Here is a 24,986-nt window from a genome sequence, read left to right as displayed (position 1 = left end):
CAAAACGGTTGTCCACTTCTCCGCTTCAAATCGTCGTTGAGAATTCAATACCATCAATTTCTGTCGAATCCCTTCTATCAAAGGTAGCACCGGCAAATCTCGAAACACACCAACCCAATTATTAAAGGACTCCGCTAAACTGTTTGCCATCTCCCCATAACGCATTCCTTTGAAAAAATGCGTTGGCATAGTGATCTCTAGACAAATCAGATATAAATGCCTTCACTTTCGAACTCCCAACAATCACCAACTCCTCCATTGCTACCTTAAACTCTTCCTCCGTAACAGCATATGCGCATCTACTAAATAAATTGATAACACGGTCTTGGAGCAGTTTCCCATAACCTGACTTTGGGTACTTTGATATCAAATTCTGTTTGAGGTGATAATAACAGTAAGAATGAGGCCATCCGGGAAACACAAACCCCATTGCATTTAACAAACCTTGATTGCGGTCCGAGAAAAAGGTCACCACTCTCCCCATCGGTAGCAATATAGAAGCCAAATGTTGAAGAAACCAAGTCCAATTCTCCTCTGTCTCAGAATCAACAACTCCAAAAGCTAGAGGATAAAACCCTGCAAAACAAAACCAAAAGCACAAGTATAAGCAAAAAAGGGAAACTGCAGTGCAGTTTATGAAAACAAATCTGCTCAAATTTGAAAGGAAACCAAAAGCCAAATCCATGATCCAAGTACTAAAACTAAGTTTAAAACACATTTAAGTTCATGAGCAGTTACAACATTCCCACAGACATGCAAAAAATATTAATAAAATCGAATTATGAAACAAAAAACTGCAATGCAGTTTCTGCTAAAATTGCAACAAATGAAAATCTGCAATACATTACAGTAACCATACCTTGATTTCCATTCTTTCCCGAAGCACAGAGAAGCTGCCCCTTGTACTTGCTCTTCAAAAACGTAGCATCAATGAACAACAAGGGTATGCAATATTGAAATCCAGCAATGCAACCGCCAAAAGACACAAAAAACCGCCGAAAGCGATTAATTCCAGCTTCACAATCAAGAGTGCAGAGAGAACCAGTGTTAGTTTCCTTTACGGCGTCCGCATACCACACTAACTCGTTGAAGGACTTCGACTCATCACCGTGAACGTCCAATTTAGCTAACTCTTTGCCAAACCATGCGTGGTAGTATGAAATGTCTATACCATAATAATCTTTGAACTCGTGTATAATCTCAACTGGCTTCAGCTCTGGTTTTGCACGAATTCTGTCCACAATGAGGGAGGACACCACACGAGACCTCATCATCTTACTCTTTGATTCCCGTATCCGACCCGCACATGTATGAACATTATTTAACGTCCGAATTACAAAACTGCCAGTAGCTTCACAACGAGAAGCATAAACACGCCAGCTGCAACCCTCCAATTTCTTATTCGAACAAACAGCAACCACCCGCTTCTTGTCATTGCCGGCATATAAAAAATTAAATCCTACTTCAAGAGCGTACTTGCACAATTTCAACCGGAACTCCTCTGCACCACCGTCAAACTTCTGCCCCACATGATGTATGTATGTCTCCCACTCATTTGACAACAAAGGCTTAGCACTTGCTCTCTTCGACCTGCCCAAAAACTCGTTTCTGTCTTCGACAGTACTAGAACACGACGACTCGCCCTTTTCACATGCTATCAACTCCTTATTTACACAAAAATCACCACTATATTCACTGATCCCGCATAAATCCTTCACTAAAATATCAACAGTCTTCTCATTTGATATCAACAAAAATGTCCTCATCAAGTCCAAATCGCTATCCGTTTCTAGAAAACAACTCGGATAACTGGGCACCGAATACCGAATGTGAAACAACCCAACTGCAAACCCCTAAACCTCAGACACAAAGTCTTCAAAATATCAACCATGGATGACTCTGATGAAACTGAAAACATGATGGTTTCAGACTTATATGTGCACTTGGCAATGACACACACCTCCATTAGCCTTGAAAATGCAAACAAAACAACAAACAAAAACAGAATATCAAAACATGTTTGACTTCATGAGCAGTTATAACATTCCCATAAACCTTAGCAAAAAGCACTCTGAAATTGAATTATGGAACCAGAAACTGCAATGCAGTTTCTGGTTCAAAATTTGCTACAAACAACCAGAAATCAAAATGCAAATACAGTACTGAATATCAAAACACGTTTGACTTCACGAGCAGTTATAATATTCCCATAAACCCTAGCAAAAAGCTCTCTGAAATTGAATTATGGAACCAGAAACTGCATTGCAGTTTCTGGTTCAAAATCTGCTACAAACAACCAGAAATCAAAATGCAAAGACAATACTGAATATCAAAACACGTTTGACTTCATGATCAGTTATAACATTCCCATAAACCCTAGCAAAAAGCACTCTGAAAGTGAATTATGGAACCAGAAACTGCATTGCAGTTTCTGGTTCAAAATCTGCTACAAACAACCAGAAATTTTGAATCCAACGATTTTGAATGGTTAATCCCTATAAACGAAGCAAAACCTAAACGAAGAGTAGTTTTGAATCCAACGATTCATCCATTTTTCCAAAAACTGCATTGCATAAAGAACAACATGCAAAAATGTGTAATCCCTAAAATCGAAGACAAATCTGTGTTAGAGGGTCATTTTCTTACTCTTTTTTTCCCAAGAGAGTGAAAATCGCTTCGATAGTCGTCAGTGGTTGTCGTTGTTGGTGGTGGTTTCTGCTCGTCGTCGTTGCTCGTCGTCGTTGCTGCTCTTCGTCGTTGCTGCTCGTCGTTGCTGCTCGTCGTCGAACGAAATTTTACTGCCAAACGACGAAATCTGCTGCCAAACAACTGAGCTCGAAGACGAAACAGAGAAGAACACGAAGCTGCTTCCAAAACGAACGAGAACCAAAACGAAACAGAGAAGTCGCGCCTTGTTTAAACACAAAGGGGCAAAAGCGTCAGTTACTGTATAGGTTTACAAATGGGCCAACGAATCTGGGCTCTCTTTGGGCTAACCCAAATTAGTAAATTTTTTTTAGGTATTAAAACTAAAACTAAAATATCTAATATCTTACAAACTAATTAATAAACTTAATTATGTCTAAAACCTAATTTTTCTAATTAATAATCACTACAAAAATTGAAATAGATGACAGAATCCACCGTTGTCTAGAAGGTTTTCAAAGCGTCGTGAAATCGACCGCCATCTTTTGATATATAAAACAACTACGGCAAATAATCAATGTCATTAAGACATTCACTACTACAAAAAATAAAAAAGACGACCAGAAAACAACAACGGTAGATCAAAAAACCGTCGTATTTTAAAAGACGACGGTGATATAAAACTGCCGTGTATGAGTAACATAAACAACTAAAAAATGGAGATTCCAATGGGTGTTTTTAAAAAATGATGCATCAAAGTAAAACAGTGTCGTCTTATTGAAAAGGTTTTCTTCAGAGTTAAACTCTAAGCCCAAAAGCAACGGCAGAAGCTATGATACCACCAACATAGAAAGTAGAGACGAGGGTGTGCAGCAACAGCCGCCGTTTTTACTCCTTAATAAACACGACCATATTTTCGTAGTCAGCGTCGTATAATTTCAAAAGAATCCACGTCGGTATATTATAAAATACCGATGTATTAAATCAATGTACAACAACGGTAAAGATAAATTTATCAACTTATTATTTGGTAGTGTACTACAACGGTATCTACGCGAACTCTACAACTTCTTCAGTTATATACTGCTCAGCAATGCAACCTTCGGGACGAGTACGGTTCTGAACATACCCCTTTAGCAATTTCATATATCTTTCAAACAGATACATCCATCTAAAATTAACTGGCCCACATAGACGAACTTCTCTGACATGATGTACTACTAGATGAACCATGATATCAAAGAATGAAAGGGGAAAGTATTTCTCAAGAAAACACAAAGTAACTAATACATCTTCTTCCAAATTATTTAGCTTGGAAACATCTATTGTCTTTGCACATATAGCATTAAAGAAGAAGCACAATCGAGTTATTGCATACCTTGCAGGCTTATCCAAAACAGAACGAATTGCCACAAGGAGCAATTGTTGCATCAAGGTATGACAATCATGAGATTTAAGGCCAAGAAGTCTTGAATCTTTTAAAGATACAAGATTTTTTATATTTGAAGAATAACCTTCAGGGACCTTTATACCATAGAAAGAATTACAAACCACTCTCTTCTCTTCTCTAGACAAATTTCAAGGCCCTGGAGGGCAAGTGAGTACGTCTTTCTCCATACTCGGGTTACAAATCAGTTTTGACCCCCATGTTCAATAAATCTAACTGAGCAGCAATACTGTCTTTATTTTTTCCAGGGATCTCCAGCAATGTACCAATGATACTATCACAAACATTCTTCTCAATGTGCATAACAGCTAGGACATACCTCACAAGAAGGTATTTCCAATACTCGAGATCAAAGAATTTTGATTTCATCTTCCAACAACTCTGTCACCATCATTCTCACCAACATTTCCCCCATTTTTTGAGCCCCATTTGTAATTAATACCTTCAACCTTTTGCAATACTTTTTCGCCGGTTAATGGCCCGGGAGGTGTGCCATATTCAGGTTTCCCATAAAAAGCTGCACGCTGCCTCCGATATGGATGATTGATTGGTAACCATTTTTTATGCCCGATGTAACAAATTTTCTGGCCATTTTTCAACCTGTGAGTGATTGGATAAGCTTTATATCCTTTAATGACACAACCAGATAAGTTCCCATAGGCAGAAAAATCATTAATTGTTCACAGTAATACACCTTTGAGTGTAAAGTATTCTCCTATGTGTGCATCATATACTCCTTTAATCCCATCCCACAGAGATTTTAAATCATCAATGAAAGGCTTTAAGTAGACTTTTATATCATTTTCGGGTTGTTTAGGATCAGAAATCAATAAGGTCAACATCATGAACTTCCGTTTCACGCATAGCCATGGTGGGAGATTATATGTAACTAAGATAACTGACCAACAACTGTATCTGCTACTTAAACAACTGTGGGGATTAAATCCATCAGATGAGAGAGCCAATCTCATGTTTCTCTGCTCTTTACCAAACTCAGGCCATTTATCATCAACAAGTTTCCAAGACGAGGAATCCGCTGGATGAGACATATGACCATCAACTAATTTTCAATCAGCATGCCAAGTCAAACTCTTAGCTATCTTACGTGATTGAAACATCCTTTTAAACCTTGGAATTAAAGGAAAATACCACATCACCTTCGCTGGCACACCCTCATTCAAGATTGAATCTTTGTCTTCCTTCCACCTTGAGATACCACAAGTAGGACAATGAGTTGAATCTTCATAATTTTTCCTATACAAGATGCAATCATTGGGGCATGCGTGGATTTTCTCATAACTCATCCCCAAAGCAGACAAAGTCTTTTTTGCGTCGTACATAGAGGGAGGTAGTGTATTTCTTTCTGGAAGCAAATCTCCTTGAAGTATCACTAATTATGTAAAACAAACATCACTCATCCCATGTTTTGCTTTCAAATTATATAACTTCACCAAAGTCAACAACTTCGTGTAGTTACTGCAACCAGGGTACAAGGGTTGATCTCCATCCCCAATCACATTGGCAAACTGATAAGGATCATATCCAATGTCACCTAAATCATTATCATCCATCCCTAATTCTTCAGAAACAAAACTGAACCTACTTTTCTTATCTTCTTCCACATTTCTACTAGCATTAGTAGTCCATTCCCAAGGTTCTCCGTGTCATGTCCAAATCTTATAGCTTTGGTCAATTCCATTGAAGTATAAGTGGTCCCTTATAATTCCAACCTGAAAGAATTGAATATTCCCACATTTAACACATGGACAATGAATATGAGTTGTATTTCCAAGATTTTCAACAGCAAAATTCAAAAATCTTTCCACCCTTAACTTGGAAAAACCTGGGACCGATTCTAGACCTTGATAGACAATTTATTGACGAATGGAGGAACTAAGGGGAGCCTCGTCTTCTAGAGGCCCGCATCTCAAACCTCGTGCAGTCTAACATTGGCGAGTCAACACAAACTGATCGATATACACAAGCATTTGAAGTCGATACATATGAAACTATCTCTCTATAATAACACCTCATGAAATGCCTCCTTGACCAGGTACAATTAATAAAAATTCATTAAAATAACATTAATAACTAGGCAAAAAGTTACTTTGGGTCTATGTGGTTTACCACTTTTACCACTAAAGTCCATGCTGTTTCAATTTGATCGTTATTACCCTTATGGCTTTGAATTTAAGCAATTCAAGAACAGTCTCCAATTTGTGTCAAACTTGAGTAACTGCTGTTACTTTTCAAGGAGAATTTTGGGTACAAAAACAAATGCTGGAAATAGAAGAAAGGGATAGGCATTCCCCCCCCCCCCCCCCCCCAAAATTCCCACATTCCCACCAAGTTGCCTAGCCACCCCTCTCGTCACGACCACCACCAACCCTCCTCCTCCTCCCTCACCACAATTAAAATTATTGAACAACAACGATTGCAAAATATTACAACCTTCCATACATTAGAGAATACAAAATTTGCAAGATATAAACTTGGAATTTGCCAAACCCATGAAAATCCCCCAAAACTCATATTTGTTGTACTGTGTTATGAACCAAGAAATGAGATTTATCAAAAATAAAAAGGAAAAAATAATTTACCAAACAAATAAAATTCACCAAGCACGTGAAATTCCCCCCAACAAATCAATAGAAATAGAAATTGGGTGATTGTTATTTCTCTATAACTTTTTATGAGAAAATTGCAGAACGAAAAGAAAATTAAGAAAAAAAGAAAAGTTTAGAGAGGGATTGATAAGAGAGAAGAAAATGGATATGTGAAGGTTGTCGGGGGAGTGGGATCTAATAGTAAGTTCCCATTCAGCTTCTAGAAGGGTGGTTGTGGCTTCTACATTGGGCTAGCATGGGGGAAGGGACTGGGTGTGGTGAGTAGATATTGATTAGGAGTGGGGCGCACTGGAGAACATCAGCGTGGAGATACATGGTTTGGATGAGGGAATTGGGGGATGGGTGTTAGGTGTTACAGTCGCGACAGGGTCATGAGAGAGAGATGGCGGTGGTAGATTTGTATTGGGTTGTGGACATAGGGTCGAATTTTGTGGTTTGGGTGTGAGCTGGCAGGGGTGGTGGTGCAGAGGGTTTCTCTCTCCCTTCTCTTTCTTTCCTTTTCCTTTTAATTTTTTAATTTTTATCTTTCTTGTTTTGGACCAAAATGCTCCTCAACAAGTAACCGTAGTTACCCTAATTTGACAAAAATTGGAGAATGTCTTTGAATTGTGTGAGAGCGGTTTTCCTCCCACAAGAATATTCGTCTAAGATTCCATCTTCCTCTTCAATTTTCTTCCTCCCCGCAAAACAATACGAAATAAAGGACCACACTCGGGGGGGTGTTGGCCAAAGGCCCTCCGATGCCTAAGTTAGCTCGAGTGTTTGTAGGAAAACAATAGTTAACAAAAGGGTAGGGAGATGTATATATAGTGTGAGCCAGGTGCCCGGAGCAGTGTGTGGTGGGTGGAGCCTTGTGTGAGAGGGAGAAGGAGGAGGCAGCAAGGAAGGGAATTTATGCAGTATTTTGAGAGCTGAGAATGGCTTACCTCATGCCTTGCATAGCCTCATATTTATAGCGCCTCAGTGGGCTAGGGTTTGGGGGAAAATAATCATTGTAGGAAAGGAATTAGTTTTCCTGATTTTAGGATATTTAAATCAATCAGGGATTTGATGAGGATCAAATCCCTCATTCAAGGCAAGAATCCCCAAATCAAATAATCCCAAAATGGAAGGAAATATTTTGACCTAGGGTTTTGCTAAAATTCAGATCCCCCAAATCGTATATTTCTTTTTCTTCGTATTTTCTTCTTTTTTGGTGCGAGGACCAGCTGGGGGAACCTGGCTGGTTGTCGTCTGACAGGCGACGACTAGCAATGGGCGCAGCCGTGGTGGAACAAGTGCGAGTGAGTGGACTAGCTACTGCCTATTGTTGCAGGTCTGGGCTGGAGCATGCTGGGCCTCATGCGTTGTGAGCTGTGTCTACTGAGTGATAATCGAAAGAAAGTTTGTGGTCTGCCCCTTGCCTAGGATGTTAAGAAATGGAAGCAGGACGGTCTAGACTTTGATGATTTGTCTATAGAACAGGAGGAGGGTTATGTTGAACCTCCCTCAAATAGGAAGGTTGATGCCTAGTCTTTAAGAAATGGAGCTGCAACTTCGCGGGCGAAAGATGTGTCTCTATTGAGAAAGAAACAAAGGCTCCCTTCTGCTGAGAAGACACAAGTAGGAGCTACTCCCCCTTCATATGCTAGGGGTAAGCACCTTGTCGGCGTAGATAGGAAGAAGGTTGACATTTGGGATGTTCCACTCAAGCCTCCTCCTGACGAGCTTGGAAATCGTTATCTGCTCCATGAAGTGGTCCCTTGACGAACTAGTTCACTTGCTGAGAGGCAAGGAGATGCTGGTATTCCTCTCTGAAGTTTGAGTCGTCAGCACCAGTCAAGGGATGGAAATTAGACTAGGAGGTCTACTCATTCGTCCAACTATCATGATCCAACTGTTGAGTCACGAGTTGTCAAGCATGGATTTCGTTCAGCGTCGTTGACTCCTTTAGAGGTGAGGATGGCTGTGGCTAAGAAGGCGAAAGAGTCATCTACCTGGGCAAAGGGTTCCTTTGCAACAACAGCTGCTAATCCCAAGGTGGACAAGTCTAGTCTTGCAGGGGATGTAGGTGTGTGTGATATGGTGAAGATGAACTTCCTATCAAGCATGTTTGCTTATGTCAAGCTGGTTGATCATATCGATCAGACGGGGGGTCTTGATACTTTTTCAAGTCTTTCATTGGAAAAATAAAGGAAAGCGACAGTTCATTTGCTTCAAAAATGAGTAATTTTTGCTGTTGAGACTATCTGGAACTCGTCTGTTGTTGCCTCCTCTTCTGCTCAACAAAGTGAGTTAGAGAAGAAGAATGCTAAATTGAGTAGCAAGCTCTCGCCCAAGCATATCCGTTATGAAAAGAAGGCGTCTGAACTGAGGGCGATGATATCTGAGTTGAAGAGTTCCCTTGCTAAAAAATATTTTGAACCTAGCTCTTCTGCTACTGGCTTGGCCAGTCGAAAAGATGCGTACTTTCATCTTGAGTGCAAGAATGCTGACATACAAGATAGGCTACTTGGACTGCACAATTGGGTTTGCTCCCATATATGCCATTGGAGATGAAGACATCGAGATGCTCTGCCTTAACTTGCTCCCCTTTCAATGTGAGCAGGTCAACGCTTTTGGACATAGAAAGAGCTGAAGAGTAAGAGGCCGAAGATGAGGGAGTCGAAGAGGATGGAGTAGAGGAAGGCATAGCTGATGAGATGGTGGCAAACGTCTCAGAGTAGGCAAGTAGAGTTGTTGAAAGCGTGGCTGATCAGGTGGATGCCAAAGAGGCTACAGATTAGGGGTCTCCTGCAGGCGTGTCGGAGTAGATGAAGACTCCTTTATTTCTTTTCAGCTTCTATAGTCTACTTTCTTGTTTACAATAATTGGTCTTGTTTAACCATCTTCTTTTTGTTGAACTTGGCTGGTTGGTCACTTTGCTATGTAACTTTCAGTTACTTTTTCAACTTCAATTTGCCTATTGTCTTGTGAACTACTTGAGTAACCGGCAAGTGTCACGGTCGTACATCTCCCATAGGATGCTTGAATGTTCACATGCTGCTCCTTCTTTAGGATGCCTTGTAATTCTTACCCTGCATCTCTTTAAAGGCGCGGCTTATGGGTGATCACTTGTGTGGTCTGCTTTGCAACTTCTGCCCTGCATCTATAACATCCCGACCCAATTTTTATTATTCGTTTAAATTAATTAATTAATTTATTTAATTACGAAATGACAATTTTCCCCTTGTGGATAAGATTATTTTGGTCACTTGTTAATTCGGAAGGATTTTCGGGAATTGAATGGCGCCCTTGCATAGATTGCGTCGATATGAGTTTGCAGACACGTAAATAACTCGAAGTTGGAATTTTAAACCACCAAATTCCTCTCTCTCTCTCTCTCTCTCTCTCTCTCTCTCTCTCTCTCTCTCTCTCTCTCTCCTCCTTTCTCCTCTCACGAAAACCTCTCTCTCTCTTCTCTGTTCAGCCGCCATGACCCCGGCACCTTTTGGCGACGATTCCGGCATCATTCGGTCGTCTTCGGCCACGAAATTAGTCCCATTTTTTTTTTCCGTCTCTTTCTCTATCTCTCTCTTCTTCTTCACATCCATACCAATTTCCAGCATTGATCAAACGAAAACCAAGCTCAAAATCGGCTGTTTTAAACCGTGACCTCCGATGAATTTTTCAGCCATTTTTGGCCACCACTGGCTATGATAAACACCCAAACCACTCCCTTACCTCTCTGCTGTATTTTCCCTCAAAAGACCCGGCCCAATTTCAAAGGGAAATTGTCAAATCCAAAGCCCAAACTTTCTAGGTTTTTCGATGAGAAAACTGGTTGTTCGAGCAAAGGTATAAAGTTACTCTCCTTGATGTGCGTAATCTGTTGGTATGATTATTGACTGGCAGTTTGGAGTTTTGTGATTACCGAAAAATTTCTCAAGACACTGGCAGCAGTGGCGGCATGTGCTAGAATGTTCCCCATGTTGTCACAAGCACAGCTGTATGCTCAAATTTGAATTTGGTTATCGTTTGACGGTCGATCGGATTTAACCATATTAGGCGTTATCCGGGTTCAATATGTTTGAACCATTAGATCGACTCCATTTCCAAATATGTTGATCTAGGTACCTCTAGGACAGGGTAGGAATTTGTGGATCGAGAATCAGAGTTCTAGATACTTCAATTCAATGATTCAAAGATTAGGTAAAACGGTGACCATCCGATCGTGCGATCACGAGCGATTCAACTGTTTGATTCGGACCAAACTTGCGGGACATGTATAATAAACCTTGTTGACCCCATAGGAACTTTTGGATCGGAAATTGGAGGTCGTGGGCCCTGCGGGCTAGGTTGACCATATTTGGAAAATTTGACCACTCGGTTGACCGAGTGTCTTCCCGAGGTTATTCCACCATTTGAAACATGTAGTTAGACCTTAGGAACTTCTCGTTCGTCGTTCACACACATTGAATCCTAGAAAAAGGAGGAAATTATTTTAAATTTTTTATTCAAAATATTGTATTTTAAGTAGGTACTCTAGCCCAGTGTATTCAACAGGCGGGACCCTCTCAGGGTCAAGCAGTGTTGGATTATTTGTGAGTGGACTTTATTTTTAAATTATATTCATCATTTTCAAGGACGCAAACTATGCATAATTGGTTATTTGGTCAATGAGTTTATTATATATTTAAACGTTGAAATATAATATCATTATGAAAGTATTGGAGATACATTTGCATATTTGTATATTGTGAATATTTTGAATTGATATGTGCTATGTTCAAGAGTTACTATCTATATTTGAATACAAATGGGGTACATGGGATTGTTGGAAAGTGATTATGGATATTGAGTGGGTTGTGATTTATGTTAGTTTTGAGTGCTATTAGCATTACCCTATGTACCTCCTTGGCTTTGGAATGCATGGATTGGATACTTGGAAACATTTGGGATACTTGGATATGTCGGAATCCGGTCACCCTTGACAGGGGTGTTTCGTGGACCTTTAGCGAGGATAGCCTTTGCACGTAGGACTTGTCACAGGCATACAAGTATTGAGGATTCTGCTGTATGTGCTGGTGAGCTAATCCCCTAGTTAGACGACTCGTTCCCTAGGCACATGGTCAATTAAGGATTCTTCCATGTGGTTTAGTCAAATAATCCCCCAGTTGGATTGTTTCCCTAGTTCAAGTTTGGTAGTGGTCATACTTATACATATGTGCTCGTTGGCACGGCGAGTGAGGAAAGACCCCCACCAACAAATAAGAATGAATGTATATGGTAGGGTTATTATATGTTGGGGTTAATATATATATATATATATATCTATATTGGTTTTGAATGCATGCCGTTTTCAGCATCGTTTTCTAAACAATGAGGTTATTATATGTTGTTTTCAAATATTACAAAACTTTATTTTTGTCACAATTTTCTGTTTTGCGCCCCCTAGTCAGTAGTTGACTTGAGCTGAGCGGCCGAGCTAAGTCTTGTACTTTCGAGCCCCGATTTCCTGTAGGATAATCTTTATCTATTTTTATTTATGTTGAACTTCGTTTAGTTTGTAAACTGAAATTCCTTAGATATGCTCTGTTATTGCCCATGCTAGGATTGGACGTAAGGCCGGATGCCTATTATGTAAACTGCATGAATTTACAATGTGCATGCTGCTGTTAGGATTGTAAAATTGTGTTTGAACAGGTTGAAAAATTTAGGAAATGTCCGTTTTTTGGGGGAAACTTTGCTGAAATTTTGGCAGAAAGTCTCATCCCTCTTAATAAGTGGGCCTGACATCAGATTGATGTCGAAAATACCACAGGATCTGTCACGAATTTCGAGGAATTCGTGGCCGGTCCTGTTAGCATCTCCTTGGGGATGTGGCTTATAGGCAATTGTTTGTGTAGTCTGGTTTGCTTGACTTGCATTATAATTATCACCATGCATCTCCCTGAGGTTGCGGGTTATGGGCGATAGTCCCTGAGGATGCTTTATGCCCTATGTCTTCCGGAGTACGCTGCTTAGGGGCAAAGGCGTGTACGACCTGTTTTTACACCTTGCATCTCCGTGAGGATGTGGCATATGGGTGATGGTCCCGAAGGGTGCTTTCTGCCCTACGTATCTCGGAATGCGCTGCTTAGGGGCAAAGAAGTGTATGGCCTATTGTTACGCCCTGCATCTCCTTAAGAATGCGGCTTATGGGTGATTGTCCAGGAGGATGCTTTATGCCTTACATCTTCTGGAGTACACGGTTTAGGGGCAAAGGCGAGTACGGCCTGTTTTTACACCCTGCGCCTCCCAGAGGATGCAGCTTATGGGTGATGGTCCTGGAGGGTGCTTTATGCCCTACATCTCGGAATGCGCAGTTTAGGGGCAAAGGCTTGTATGGCATATTGTTATGCCCTGCATCTCCCGGGGGATGCGGGTTATGGTCCATTGTCCCAGAGGATGCTTTATGCCCTATGTCTACCGGAGGATGGGGCTTAGGGGCAAAGACGTGTTTGACCTGCTTTGTAGTTTACACCCTGCTTATCCCTGAGGATACCGCTTATGGGTGATGGTCCCGGAGGACGCTCTATGGAGAACTGCACACTTCTTTTGATTGAAAAGCTAAATATTGCAATGATAATTGCGTGATTACATTGCTTTATTTGAAATAACTGGATAAGTAGTCCGGAATCTTTAGCAACTGTTTTCTTCTCTAGAAGTGTGCGAGGCTATGTCGTCTACCAAGGGGCCGAGCCAGTAGGAGGAAGCCTTATGGGTAATATCTTTGGAAGTGGTGAGCATTCCACTGTCATGGAATTTCCTTCCCTTCCGTAGTTCTAAGTCTATAGCTTCCTCTGCCCCATGCTGGGTAATCATGTAAGGGCCTTCCTAATTGGGTTCCATCTTATAGGACCATTGTCTACTTACAGTAATGAAGGTCTTTCTTAGAACAAGATCGCCTGGTTGAAACTGTCTGGTTCTGGCCCTTTTATAGTAGTAAGACTTCAACTGCTACTGATAAGAAGTGACTCAGATAATGGCCTTCTCACGCTTACCTTCAAGTAGGTCAAGGTTGAGCCTCATCTACTCGGAGTTTTGATCTATATTACTCACCTCAATGCCTATGGAGGGGATAGTGATGTGAGGAGGAATAATTGCTTCAGTTTCATAAGCAAGGGAAAATGAGGTTTCACCAGTTGATCTCCTTTTGGTGGTTCGATAAGCCCATAATACTCTAAGCTTCTTGTCTTTTCTTTGGCCTAGCACTACCCCAATAGCACCGTCACTAGCATCACACATTATTTCAATGGGCATGGACCAATCTGGGGGCTGCATTATAGGAGTTGATGTTAGCATTTTAATTAATTTCTCAAATGCTCTTGACATGCATAAGTCCAATCAAACTTAGCATCTTTCTCCAAGAGATTATTCAATGGCCTTGCAATTGTACTAAAATTTTGTATGAATCTCTAGTGGAAACCTGCATGTCCAAAAAAGATATAATATCTTTAACAGTTTTAGGAATAGCAGATTAGCAATTAAATCAATTTTTAACTTATCCACTTCAGATTCTTTGTGAGAAACAATGTGTCAAGCACTATGCTAGATGTGACCATGAATTGGCATTTCTCCCAGTTAAGCACCAAAATTTCCTACTTACACCTGATAAGAGCATTTTCACGGTTAGATAAACAATCAGAAAATGAATCACCAAACAAAGTAAAATCATCCATGAAAACTTCTAAATATTTTTCTACCATTTCACTAAAAATGTTTATCATGCAATGTTGGAATGTAGCTGGTGCATTGCAAAGACCAAAATGCATTTTTTCTAAAAGCAAAAGTTCCAAATGGGCAAGTAAAAGTTGTTTTTTTTATATATATTTTCCAATGAAATCTCAATTTGATAATATCCTGAATAACCATATAAAAAAACAATAATACATATGCCCTGCAATTCTTTCCAAAATTTGGTCAAGAAATGGTAAAGGAAAATGATCATTTCTTGTGACTGAGTTCAATTTGCGGTAGTCAATACACATTCTCCATCCAATAGTGACCCTAATTGATACCATTTCTCCATTATCATTTTCAACTACTGTGACTCCTGATTTCTTAGTAACAACCTGTGTAGGACTTACCCATTTGCTGTCAGAAATTGGGTATATTATAACTGCATCCCAAAGTTTAAGTGCTTCTTTTTGCACAACTTCTTTCATTGTTTGGTTAAGTATACGTTGAGCCTTCCTAATTGGTTTAGCATCTTTTTGAAGAAAAATTTGGTGTGTGCAAACCAAAGGACTAATACCTTTAATATCAGATAAAGTCAATCCAATAGTAGTCCTATGATCTTTTAAAACTTGAAGTAACACACCTTCATGCAAAAGCTCTAGTTTAGAAGATATTACCACATAATATGTCTCATATTCTCCTAGAAAAGCATATTTAAGTCCAGTAGGAAGAGGCTTCAATTCACACTTTGGGTCTTTTTCTCTTGATGATTTTTTCTCATCACTCACAGTTGGTAGCTCCTCATATTTTGGTATCCAACCATTATGTTCTTGTACTTGCACAGAATCCAACAAAGAACAAAGATATTGTATTTCAAAATCTTGTGCAAAATTACAATCCCTATTTACTAAACAAAATTGCAATGGATCAGAAGAAAAAGAAGAATTAAAACAATTTTGAACAATTGTCTCGATCATGTAAACTTCTTTGTCGACATCTTCATTGTTTGCGGGTTGCTTGCATATGTTGAATATGTTGAGCTCCAATGTCATGTTCCCAAATGATAGTTGCATAAGTCCATTCCTGCAATTTATATGAGCATTAGATGTAGCAAGAAATGGTCTTCCAAGAATAATAGGAATTTGAGAATTAGAATGCACAACTGGTTCAGTATCCAAAACTATAAAATCAACTGGAAAATAAAATTTGTCTACCTGAACCAGCACATCTTCCACCATACCTCTTGGGATTTTGACTAAACGGTCAGCCAATTGCAATGTTATTGAGGTGGGTTTTAATTCACCAAGACCCAATTGCTTATAAACCGAGTAAGGCAACAAATTAACACTAGCACCCAAATCCAATAAAGCTTGTTCAATGCTAAAATTCCCAATAATACAAGAAATTGTGGGACAACCTGGATCTTTGTACTTGGGTGGAGTATTAGTTTGAAGAATTGCACTTACATTTTCAGTTAAAAATGCGGTCTTATCAACATTGTGCTTTCTTTTGATAGTGCATTAATCCTTCAAAAATTTTGAATATGAAGGAATTTGTTTTATAGCATCCAAAAGAGGTATATTGATTTTCACTTGTTTAAAAACCTCCAAAATTTTAGGATTTTGATTTTTCTTTACAGCCTTAAGTGCTTGTGGAATGGAGCTGGAAAAGGGCACTTAACAATTTCAGAATCATTATTTTCTTTTTCATTATTTTTGGATTTTTCTGAATTCTTTTTATTTTCAACTGTTACTAAATCATCTTTCCCAATTATTTTTCCACTGCGAAAGAGTAGTGACAGCCTTCACATATTCATGCTTATTTTCATTCAAAGAAGAAGAAGAAGGGGTAGTTACCTCTAACTGTGCATGTGGATTAGGTTGGACTTGAGAAGGAAATTTACCCTTTTCTTGAATTGACAGTGAAGAAGTGAGTTTGGAAAGAGTGCTCTTAATCTCACCAATGTCTTGTGCATTCTTTTGATTTGTGGCAGTTTGGCTTTGTATGAATTGCTTCATAACATCTTCCAAATTTGATGATGATGATTGTCCTTCCACCTGTGGAGAATAATAAAAAGAATTAGATTTTTGTTGAGGCACATTATTATTAGTATTATTTCTCCAACTGAAATTTGGGTGGTTTCTCCATCTTGGATTATAAGTTTTAGAAAAAGTGGATGGTTTTTTAAATTGATTCACAAAGTTTGCTTGATCATGCAACATTTCTCTGAAAGCTGGAAGTGTTGGACACTCTTTTGTTACATGTCCCATGACCCAGCAAACTTCACAAATCTCAAAAATTTCTTGACTTGCAATTGAATTAACTTTTTGAGGCAATTTTGATTTTAGGGTTTCAACTTCCCTAGCCATTGTTGCCAATTGAGCTTTGAGACTATCTTCCTCCTTAAGGTGATAAATACCCCCGTTAGAAGGATTAATAGAAGATTTTGCCTTTTGGGAATTAGGCTCAAATGTGTTGGGAGTGCTCCAAATATGAGATTTCTCTGCAATTTCATCAAGAAAATCAAAAGCATCTTCAGGATCTTTATACATAAAATTTCCATTGCACATCATCTCAATAAATTGTCGATCTTTAGGTGTTAAGCCATCATAAAAATGACTTACCACCCTCCATCTTTCAAACTCATTGTGCGGACATAACATTAACAAGTATTCAAAATTATCCCAACCTTGAGGTAAAGACTTAGTGTCTTTCTGAGCAAATGTGGTAATCTGTCTTTTCAAAGAATGTCTTTTGAATTGGGAAAATTTTCTTCAAAAATTTAGTTTGCATTTCAAGCCATGTTTCAATTATTCTTGGCCTTAGAGAATAAAGCCAAGTTTTCACTTTATCTTTCAGTGAAAATGGAAAAACGCTACTACAATTTAGTTAAATCACGACTTAAAATAGACGACGGTTCACTTTAAAATCATCGTTGTGTTTCAAAAGACAATAGTTTTATAAAACTATCGTAATATATCATCTTATACAACCCTAAAATGGGTTGATTTTTAAAACATGGTGCTTGTCAATTAACAACCGTCGTCTGTTAAAACACGCTAAACAAAAGGAGCCGCTTAAGTGAATTCGCCCACGACCTAAAATTCAGATTTCCCCGTCTGTGTGAAAACCTTATCTCTCCCTCCTTGAAACCTCTTGAGCTCCTCTCTCCTTCCTTGAAACCCTCTCAGAAACATTCCCTCTCTCACCTTTCTGCTCGACGCTATCGACGCAGCGACGCCGTCAACTCCATCGTCTTCTTCGCATCAGTCATCTCCAACCGCCATCGACTCCATCTTCATCCCAGACTTCGTCAACACTAGTAAACTAACGGCGTGAGGTCGACACCACTACTAAGAAGACATACAACCTCTTCGATAGAAAAGAATCAGAGAGACAGAGGCAAAGAGGTGACGGTCATCGTCTATCTCTCGATGGCTCTCTCTTGCCGGAGTTCTCTCTCTCTAGCTCGCTCGATCTCTCTTGCTGGCTGGCTCCATGAGAGCCTCCCTTCCTCCATTCCACAGGTAACAACTATCCTTCTCTTAGGATTATTTTCTATAATTTTTGAAGAATCAATTTCTATATCCCTAATATGATTTAGAGTAAAAATATTTGGGTGTTTAATTGTAAATTATCTGGCAAATTGTTATATTTTTGTAATTTTTTTTCGATTTATATAGAAATTAAGGCAACTTTTCTGAATTTTTTTGTTTTGTTTTAGGGATTATATATGTGTGAATTAGAAAGGTGAGAATCTAAAAAAATATAACTTCTATCGTTATGCCCTTCTACGGTTATCGTTGTGCGATTCAAAAATTTGCTTGACTTATATATGTCCCATGATCTTAGTCCCCTATTTATGAATTTGGTATCCAGAAAAAGGTCTGATCTCCTCAAAGCTGAAAGACTTTAACCATGGCACCCTCCCTCTTCTCTCTACTGCTCCTCTGCCCCTGCATTGGTAATCTCCAAATTCCAGAGTCCTGTAAATGCAAAGTTTTTATGAGCTTCAATACTGTTCAATTTCATTTGTACTTAATTGCTGTGTGACGTCGTTGAAATGGGTTTATCCACCATTGTCTCTACATAAAGTTTTTAAGTTTGTTTAGATTATTAAGAATTCAGATTTTTCTTGTTATATTTCTTTAGCCTGCTGGATTGACATATGATATATTGATAGTTTGCACTGAACTAGTTCGTGGTGCAAAGAACAAGAGGCTCTGGGTTAAGGGACTCGTGGGAATGCCAACCAAGGTTCTGCACATTACCACCAGGAAGTCCCCTTGTGGTGAAGGTATGTTTCATTGTGAAATGTTCTTGTTGTTAACTTATGGCTTGATGCTTTATGGGCAAGGCAAGGCTTATGGCTTTTATGGCCATTTACTCAGAGTTGAGTTCTCTTATTTGTGCCAAGTTACATAAGTAAAATTTGTTGCTTACTGTGGCCTATTCATGACTGACCAGTTATTGAAGTACAGTGTCTCTACATTTTCATTTTAAAGGGTTATGTATCTTTAAAATTTTGTTTGTGATTTACAGGTACCAACACATGGGACAGATTTGAGTTGCGTGCCCACAAGAAGGTGATTGACCTCTTTAGCTCTCCTGATGTTGTCAAGCAAATTACTTCCATTACAACTGAACCTAGTGTGGAAGTGGAGGTTACGATTGCAGACTCTAAAACTAGACGTGTTTTCAGTGTAGCCGTCCTACTTAAAAATGAGCTCTTTTGTTGTGTTCTAATTTTGAATTTAAAGACTTGGTAGTGTTGTTTCCAATTTTCTTGATTTACCAAATATGAAGTCTACACTTCCTTGAATGTGACTTTGGTAGAAGTAGTGTGATCTAGGGGTGGTTGCGGTTCGGTAACCGCGAATTTTTACTCAAACCGCAAACCGACCGACTATTTGCGGTTTGGTGATTTTTGAAACTGCAAACCGACCGCGTTTTGCGGTTTACCGCATTGCGGTAAACCGCAAAAATGTGGTCGGTTACCGTGAATTTGCGGTTTAAAACCGCAAATTCTCAAGCATTCACAAAAATATAAATTTACAACCTAAATAAATAAATACATAACCTCAATTTCTCAAGCATATATAAATTCACAATCGATTTCAATTCTCAAGCATTCACAACCTAAGAAAATTAAAGTTACAATTCCAAACATTCCAATTAAAGTTAAACTTCTCAAGCATTCCAATTCCAAATCCTTTAAAGTTACAAACCAAAAGCAAAATGAATTAAAGTTACAACCAAAAAGAAAAATCCAATTCAAAGTTAATTAAAGTTACAAACTAAAAGGAAAAATGCAATACACCAATGTTACAAACTCAAGTGTTGGTATATACTTTGCGGTTTGCGGTAACCGCAAATTTTGAAAATCAAATACCGCAACCGCAACCGCAAATGCGGTTCGGTTCTTAATACCGCGATTGCGGTTCAGTTTACCGCGATTGCGGTTTTATTGCGGTAAAATATCGGTTGGTTTTTGCGGTTTTTCGGTTTAAAATGCCACCCCTAGTGTGATCCAGTCTCATTCAAGAGAGTATCTTGTGTCCCCAACACCCTTACTTTGCATTCCATATCCCCCAGGTACTGCAACCACTGAGTTCTAAAATTGCATACCAATTACTTATTGGATACTGTAATTTACATAATTTGAATTTTAATATTTTCTCGAAAAGTTGAACTTTATTTTTGTTAAAGCTTATAACTTCAATCTGCTTGGTTGTGAGAATCTAAAAGGTGAGTGAAGTTTGCATTTCTCCAATTCTATGGTTTTGTTGTGTTTCTCTTATTTAGTGTTGGATAATGTGCTGCTGTTGGACAAAAGACCAAGCACTTGATCTTGTATGTTTCTTGTATGTTTCTTTTATAGGCTTGAATGTTTTTTTTTATAGGCTTGTCCTTAATTTAATTCTTTGTACAGAAAACATGTGAATCTCTCTGCCTTGAGTATGAATATCCAATCTTTTGTTTTGTGATGTCATGGGAAATAGGCCATGTGTGTGTTTACTTGATTAGTGGCTTAGAGACAATAAAGTGACTTCTATAATTATTTGGAATGTATATCTCACTATTACATTATTTTGGCTTGTTAAGCAATTTCTTACACCATCGAAGTGGTTTTAATGAAGCTACTACTAGTGTGGGGGAAGTAGTGTTGGTTCAACCTGCTCTTAAATGCAAGGGAAAAGTGATGATGATGAAGGTATAGCTATGTATACATATGAAGAACTTGACTTGAAGGATAATTAGGTATAAGAATTTTGGTGTATTATTGTAATTAGGCTTGCAGCTTGCAGCTAGCACCCCTAGAGTACTTTCATTTTTTTTTATTTTGTTTTGTTCTATTGTACTCTTGATATTCCATTTATGAAAGAAACAATACTTGAGCATATATGTGTGGCGTGGGCAATATCATATTTGAGTATATATTTCTGATACCATTGGAAACAAGGAAAAAAAAAGAAGCTAAATTGTAAAATTACTACGTCAAGCCGTCATCTTAGAGTTAATAGACAACAGTATTTCAAGAAACCGTCCTCTTCACAATCAATAGACGACGATGTTTTAGAAAACCCGACATCTTTGGATATAATAAATGACATTTCTTTCAAAAAAACCGTTGTCTTTACATCTAATAGACGACATTTCTTTAAAAAAAAAAAGCGTCCTCTTTACATCTAATAGACGACAGTTTTAAGTAAAAGCGTCGTCTTTACAAATAATAGACGACGGGGATTTACCATCGTGGTTTTTTGTATCAAAAGATGTCGGTTGATTTCACGACGGTTGAAAAAGTGGATACACGACGGTGGATTACCCTCGTCTATTGCGATTTTTGTAGTAAGTTTTAGCAAAATAGTATTAGGCTTACACCCTTGTGTTGGAAAAGTTCCACAAACTTCCTCAAACTGACGCACATGTGAATATGAATTTTCATTTTCCATTCCATGAAAAGTTGGTAAAAGTTGTATCATGCCTGGTTTAAACGAGCCACTCTCATTGTCACGTCTCTGGACGTAAGCCAAACGGGTCACACTAATTGACACGTCTTTGAACGTTAGCCAAACAGGCCACTCAAATCGACACGTCTCTAGACGTAGGCCAAACGGGCCACTACTATCGACACGTCTCTGGACGTCGGCCAAACGGGCCATTCTCATCGACATGTCTCCGGACGTAGGCCAAACAGGTTACACTAATCGACACGTCTCCGAAAGTTGGCCAAACGAGCCACTCAAATCGACATGTCTCTAGACGTAGATCAAACGAGCCACTATCATCGACACATCTCCGTACGTAGAACAAACGGGTAACATTCATCGACACATCTCCGAACGTAGGCCAAACAGGTCACACTCATTGACACGTCTCCGAACATAGGCCAAATGGGCCACACACATCAACATGTCTCCGGACATAGGCTAAACGGGCCACTCTCATGGACACATCTCTGGACGTAGGCCAAACATGCCACAACCCAGAAGCACTCAAGCAGTTCACAAGACACTATGCGAATTGAAGTTAGAAAAAGCAACTAAAATTTCCATAGCAAAGTGACCAACCGGCCGAGTTCAACAAAAAAAAGATGGTCAAGCAAGACCAATTATTTTAAATAAGAAAGCAGACTATAAAAGCTGAAAAGAAATAAAGGAGTCTTTATCTACTTCGAGATGCCAGTAGGAGGTCCCTAATCTACAGCTTCTTCGGCATATGCCTGATCAGCCATGCTATCAGCAGCTCCGCCTGCCTGATCCGCGACATCTGCCATAACCTCATCAGTTACATCCTGCTCTCCTCTATCCTCTGCAGCTACCGACTCTTCGGCCCCCCACTCTTCAGCTCCCTCCATGTTCTCATCATTAACCTGCTCAGCACAGGGAAGAAGTCAGGGCAGAGCATTTCGATGTCTCCGTCTTCAATGGTGTAGAAGGGAGAAGACCCATTTGTGCAGTCCAAGTAGATCAACTAGTAAGCATCTGTGATAGCTTCAAACTTGGATTTTTCAGCAAACTTGTGATAAGCGCCAAATCTAGTCAGAAGCTTGTTATAACTAAGGGAGATGTTAGCGTTCTTGGGCCCAAAACGGAAGTAGGCATCTTTTCGACTAACCAAGTCAGCAGTAGAAGAGGGGGCAACAAGAGATGAGTTCTGGATAGTTTAAGCGGATGAAATGCTGCTTCATTTTATTTTTTCCAAGGAAAGACTTGAGAAGGTATCAAGATCGACAGCCTGATGGATATGATCAACCAGCCCGAAGCAAGCAGACGGGCTTGACAGGAAGTTTGTCTTCAGTAGATCAGACATGCCTACATCCCCATAGAGTTGGACTTGTCCACCTTGGGATTAGCCGTTGACGTTGCAAAAGAACCCTTCGCCCGAGTAGATGACTTTTTCGTCTTCTTAACTGCCGTCATCCTCATCTCTAGAGGAGTCAACGACACTGAATCAACTCCGCGCTTGACTGCTCATGACTCAACAGCTGGATCGTGATGCTTGGGCAGATGAGCAGACCTCCTAGTTCGATTTCTATCCTTTCTTTGTAACACCCCGACTCCAAATTTAATTCCTATTTTTAAACTATTTAAGTGAATTTACAAATTTACCCTTAGCGTAGGGGTAAATTGGTCTTTTTCTTGCCCGAAAAGTGTTTGGAGAAGTGACTGGTATTTTTGGGTAGGTTGTACTGAGACAAATTCGTAGACACGCGGTAGGCTTGAATTGGAGTTGTAACGAAGAAGTTACGATCAAAACATCGACAATGGAAAAACCGTAAATATTTTGAAATTTGGGTTTAAAATATCTGATCTCTCTCTCTCTCTCTCTCTCTCTCTCTCTCTCTCGCTAGCAGCCCCTCCCCTTCAAATTTTTCTGCACAGCCGTGGCTTCCAAGAGCCACCGCTGCCACCACCGTCAACGACCGGCCTAGAGACCGGTCTTGTTCGAACCACCACCTCCTCCTCTTCTCATCCCACCCGGTCTCCGCCGCCGTCAGCCACTCCAGCAGCCGGAATCTGCAGAAAACGCGCTGGTTTGCACAGATTTTCAAATCGTTCGTTCTCCCTAATTTTTTCTCCAAATTTGTCTAGTGAAGTATGGATTTTCGATTATTTTTCATGCTCTAGCTAATGGTTGGGTAGGATTTCCTTGATTTTGAGCCTAGGATAGTTTATCTTCGATTTGAAATTCTGCCGATTTTGGGAGATTGTTTTTGGCCACTTCCGGTCACTTTTTGTGGTAGGCCCAAGAACAAAAGTGACTCCAAATAGAGTGTTGTACCTAGGGTAAGAGTCTTGAGCCGAGATGTTGAGTTTTTCCGACGAAGGGTTATCGCTTTGGACACCCACGCGGGCCCAAGAACACTATAGCAGAGGGGCATTATTGTCCCAATGCGATCTCCTGTTTGTCACGAGTGCGTAGGATTTTGCGGATCTCAATTCGGACATCGTTTGACTATTGAACGGATTTTCGCATATTGTGCTTTATCCGGGTTCGATAGGTTCGGACAGTTGGATCGTTTCCCAATTAAAATATTTTACTCTAGACTTTCCTAGGATCGTGTAGGAATTCCCGGATCGTGAATCAGAGCCCCGAATGTTCCGATTCAATAACTTAAAGTTTGCGGTTTTTAATAACCGTCCGATCGTGCGATCGTAAGCGATCTAACCGTCCGTTTCGGACCAAACTTGAGAGACGGGTATCTTAGACCTTGTGAAACCTTCAGGAACTTTCAGATTGTAAAATGGAAGTCGTGGGTCCCGTGGGCCCGGTTGACCCGAATTGGGAAGTTTGACCGCCGGTTGACCGAGTGTATCTCGAAGTTGTTCCATCGTCCAAATTGGGTACTTGGACCTTGGAATGTCTCATTCCTAGTATACTTACTAGAAACCTGGGAAATTAGGATATTTAATTCAAAGTACTCGTGTTTCGTATTAATCTCATATACGTATTCTGAATTAGGTACTCCAACCACGCATACGCAGCAGGCGGGACCCTCTCAGGGTCAAGCAGCGTGGAACTACTTGTGAGTGGACTTTGTTTTCAAATCTTATGCATGGTTTTATTGATGAGATATTTATGCATAATGTTTTTAATAATTTATTGAATATATTATATTAATGGGTTGAATTTGATGTTTGTATAGTGCTTTGGCAATATATTGTGGGTTTGGCATAGTTGGGTATTGAAAGTATATTTTATATGGATTTTGGGAAATATTATGCATGATGTTTTAAATGGTATTTTGGATATATTATTTATGAAATTGTTGAAAGTGATATTTTTATGAGGCATTGAAAATATATTTTGGGTTTTGACATATTTGAGTATCTTGAGTATGAATATATAGATTTTGAGGATTTATATATATATATATATATTTGGCTATGTGTGAGGTACTTGGGTTGTTGAGATGAGATTGTGGAAAGTGGTGAGTATAGAATGTCAGTTTGGAGTGCTACAAGCACTACCCTATGTACCTCCCCGGATTTGGAACTTGGATACGGAGACTCGAGATACTTGGAATTGTCAGAACCCGGGGCATCCTTGACGGGATGTTGCTATAGACTCTTGATTGG

General features: G+C 39.5%; 2 protein-coding genes and 1 pseudogene across 8 annotated transcripts; 1 reads left to right on the top strand and 2 right to left on the bottom strand.

Annotated features, from left to right (window-relative positions):
- Positions 1-121: 121 nt before the first annotated feature.
- LOC117621707 lies at positions 122-5,664 on the bottom strand. Its single transcript, XM_034352260.1, has 3 exons — positions 5,503-5,664; positions 860-1,853; positions 122-576 (listed from the first exon to the last, which is right to left on the bottom strand). The coding sequence occupies exons 1-3, from the start codon at positions 5,662-5,664 to the stop codon at positions 122-124; spliced, it is 1,611 nt and encodes a 536-aa protein (XP_034208151.1).
- Positions 5,665-13,752: 8,088 nt separating this feature from the next.
- LOC117621706 lies at positions 13,753-16,970 on the bottom strand (annotated as a pseudogene).
- Positions 16,971-17,392: 422 nt separating this feature from the next.
- Positions 17,393-20,793, top strand: LOC117620556 (40S ribosomal protein S20-like). Of its 7 annotated transcripts, none has more exons than XM_034350657.1 (5): positions 17,393-17,927; positions 18,280-18,364; positions 18,584-18,697; positions 18,943-18,986; positions 20,541-20,793. In XM_034350657.1, the coding sequence occupies exons 2-5, from the start codon at positions 18,319-18,321 to the stop codon at positions 20,562-20,564; spliced, it is 228 nt and encodes a 75-aa protein (XP_034206548.1). In that variant the 5' UTR covers positions 17,393-17,927; positions 18,280-18,318; the 3' UTR covers positions 20,565-20,793. The 7 variants fall into 7 exon arrangements, with proteins under 7 accessions (XP_034206548.1, XP_034206547.1, XP_034206546.1 ...); XM_034350656.1 differs by having other exon boundaries at positions 20,506-20,793; XM_034350652.1 differs by lacking the exon at positions 20,541-20,793 and adding an exon at positions 18,125-18,150 and having other exon boundaries at positions 17,400-17,927; positions 18,943-19,222.
- The last annotated feature ends 4,193 nt before the right edge of the window (positions 20,794-24,986 follow it).

This window comes from Prunus dulcis, chromosome 3, assembly GCF_902201215.1.
Source record: "Prunus dulcis chromosome 3, ALMONDv2, whole genome shotgun sequence".
In the NCBI taxonomy this organism is placed as follows: Eukaryota; Viridiplantae; Streptophyta; class Magnoliopsida; order Rosales; family Rosaceae; genus Prunus; species Prunus dulcis.
The sequence above is the reverse complement of the archived record's forward strand: the minus strand, read 5'-3'. Positions and strand labels throughout refer to the sequence as shown.

Bases quoted from the DNA above. Each gene is read 5' to 3' on its own strand.
- LOC117621707 (XM_034352260.1), bottom strand. From the start codon at position 5,664: ATGGATGATAATGATTTAGGTGACATTGGATATGATCCTTATCAGTTT. The intron at 1,854-5,502 runs GTTTGTTTTACA...TCTGAGGTTTAG, and splicing joins CAAAACATGGGATGAGTGAT to GGGTTTGCAGTTGGGTTGTT. The intron at 577-859 runs GTATGGTTACTG...TTTGTTTTGCAG, and splicing joins GGGAAAGAATGGAAATCAAG to GGTTTTATCCTCTAGCTTTT.
- LOC117620556 (XM_034350652.1), top strand. From the start codon at position 18,319: ATGGCACCCTCCCTCTTCTCTCTACTGCTCCTCTGCCCCTGCATTG. The intron at 18,365-18,583 runs GTAATCTCCAAA...ATATATTGATAG, and splicing joins GCTCCTCTGCCCCTGCATTG to TTTGCACTGAACTAGTTCGT. The intron at 18,698-18,942 runs GTATGTTTCATT...TGTGATTTACAG, and splicing joins GAAGTCCCCTTGTGGTGAAG to GTACCAACACATGGGACAGA.